At 36.2% G+C, this 1866-nt stretch overlaps 1 protein-coding gene across 1 annotated transcript; it reads left to right on the top strand.

Moving 5' to 3' along the window:
* Positions 1-471: 471 nt before the first annotated feature.
* LOC107736614 (regulator of microtubule dynamics protein 3-like) lies at positions 472-1457 on the top strand (the record flags this gene model as incomplete). The annotated part of the gene is made up of 4 exons (XM_016547994.1): positions 472-574; positions 768-828; positions 914-989; positions 1092-1457. Coding segments are annotated over 4 exons (369 nt in total), but the record flags the coding sequence as incomplete, so codon positions are not given.
* Between the last annotated feature and the right edge of the window lie 409 nt (positions 1458-1866).

Here is a 1866-nt window from a genome sequence, read left to right as displayed (position 1 = left end):
AGACTGGAGTAATGATGCTGAAAATTCAGCTTTGATCAGAGGAATGACATTTTAAACTATACTCAAATAGAAAACTGTTATTTTAAATTGCAATAAGATTTCACTATATTACTCTTTTTACTGTATTTTTAATCAAATAAATGCATCCTTCCTTGGTGAGCAGAAGAGACTTTTTAAAAATATAAAAAAATCTTATCAGCCCCAAACTTTTGAATCATTGTGTATATTTTATAATACTTAAACATGAAGTATTTAGTTAATCATTTGATATAATTTGTATTTTTATTTAGTATTTCATTTATAAATGTCAAATTCAAAACATTCAAATTCAAAATATTTTACAAATAAGAGTGAAATTTTCGAAGCACCTGACATGCATTTTACAAGCCCACAGATAGATACAGAATTCAAAGTAAAGGTAAATCATATTAACTGTAATAAAATAGCGTTTCTTTGTGTATGTGTGGTCAGTATGCTGATAACGTGGAGTTTATGTGGCGACTGGCTCGCGCCTACAGCGACATGTGTGAGACGGCGGACAACAGAGAAGAAAAGAGAAACTACGCTGAGCAAGGTGAGGAAATATCACATGAGTGCCCTACAAAGTGGAGCACACTTCCTAACATCATGCTTTGAGAAAAACACTGCAAAGGCTAGGAAACATCCCCTGCTAAGTGTTGAGGGAGCATTACACACTCCATAAGGACTTGAAACGCAGCTTGTAATGTACTGTACCTACACTGACCTTTGACCTTTTGACACTGAAGGTCATTATGAGGCAGAGGCAGCGCTGACGAGGAATGAACTGAGCGCTGATTGTCACAAGTGGTATGAAAACACCACACACATATTCATCTTTACTGTATGAGATGAGTTTTAATGTCTGTAGTTTATAATATGTCTGCACTCTCAGGTTTGCCATCCTCGCGCGCGCGTCTTCACAGTACGAGAGCATTCACGGAAAACTGAAAAGCGGTCGCGTACTGAAGGTGCGCCTGTGAAGCTTTATGTCAGTATTGCAGATGAACATGAGGGCATTCTTTCGTGAGTCGTGTGTTTAATGACTGTGTTTGTTCTGGATGTACCGACAGGAGCATTTGGACCGAGCTTTGGCTCTACGTGATGATGATCCCATCTGTTTCTATCTGCTCGGCCGCTGGTGTTTAGAGGTCAGATCCGGCTGCTACAACAAAGCCAACAGTCTCTGTAATAATTCATAGAGCTTGCTAATCCTACCTGGACAAAAAGTCAAGAGGATTTTAGATTATTGCAGAAAATAGGCTCTGTTACTAGCAAAAGAGTTTTGTTCATCAAGATAATCTTCACAACTGAACACCACTTTTATGAATTTTGAAGCCCAAATAAAGTCAATGGAATTTTATCTGTAAAGGGCTTGTCACAGTACACATTGTTTTAACCCTCTGATGCTCTTCGGCTATTTTTGACCAACAAAAATGTACGTTTTGTTTTTTAGAAATGTTTACTTCATCGGAATGGTACGAAACTTTGTACTGGTTTTGGCATTTGAACACAGAAAGAAATCATGGACAAAATTCAAAACGGTTAAATGGCCCTGAAAAAAAAAATAGTCCAAAAGTGACTGCATTGGAAATGAATGGGAAACTATTTCCTAGTGGAAACGTTTGGTACTGCGCCTAAACAAAATCTTACTGAAAGCAAATTTTCTGAGATAAATCTCAAACTTGTTTAGATTTATGGCTTTGATTTTCTCTCAGTTTTGGAGTAAAACGTGTTTCAGAAAATGTGTATTTCATATAAAATTTGAAAGTTTAAACTTCTATAACTTTTTAAACTTTTTTTCACTTAAAGGGTTAGTTCACCCAAAAATGAAAATTAGTCCATAAA

This window comes from Sinocyclocheilus rhinocerous, unplaced genomic scaffold, assembly GCF_001515625.1.
Source record: "Sinocyclocheilus rhinocerous isolate Xijiao unplaced genomic scaffold, SAMN03320098_v1.1 C36813138, whole genome shotgun sequence".
NCBI classification, from domain to species: Eukaryota; Metazoa; Chordata; class Actinopteri; order Cypriniformes; family Cyprinidae; genus Sinocyclocheilus; species Sinocyclocheilus rhinocerous.
Note: the sequence above shows the minus strand (reverse complement) of the source record. Positions and strands in the feature narration are given on the sequence as shown.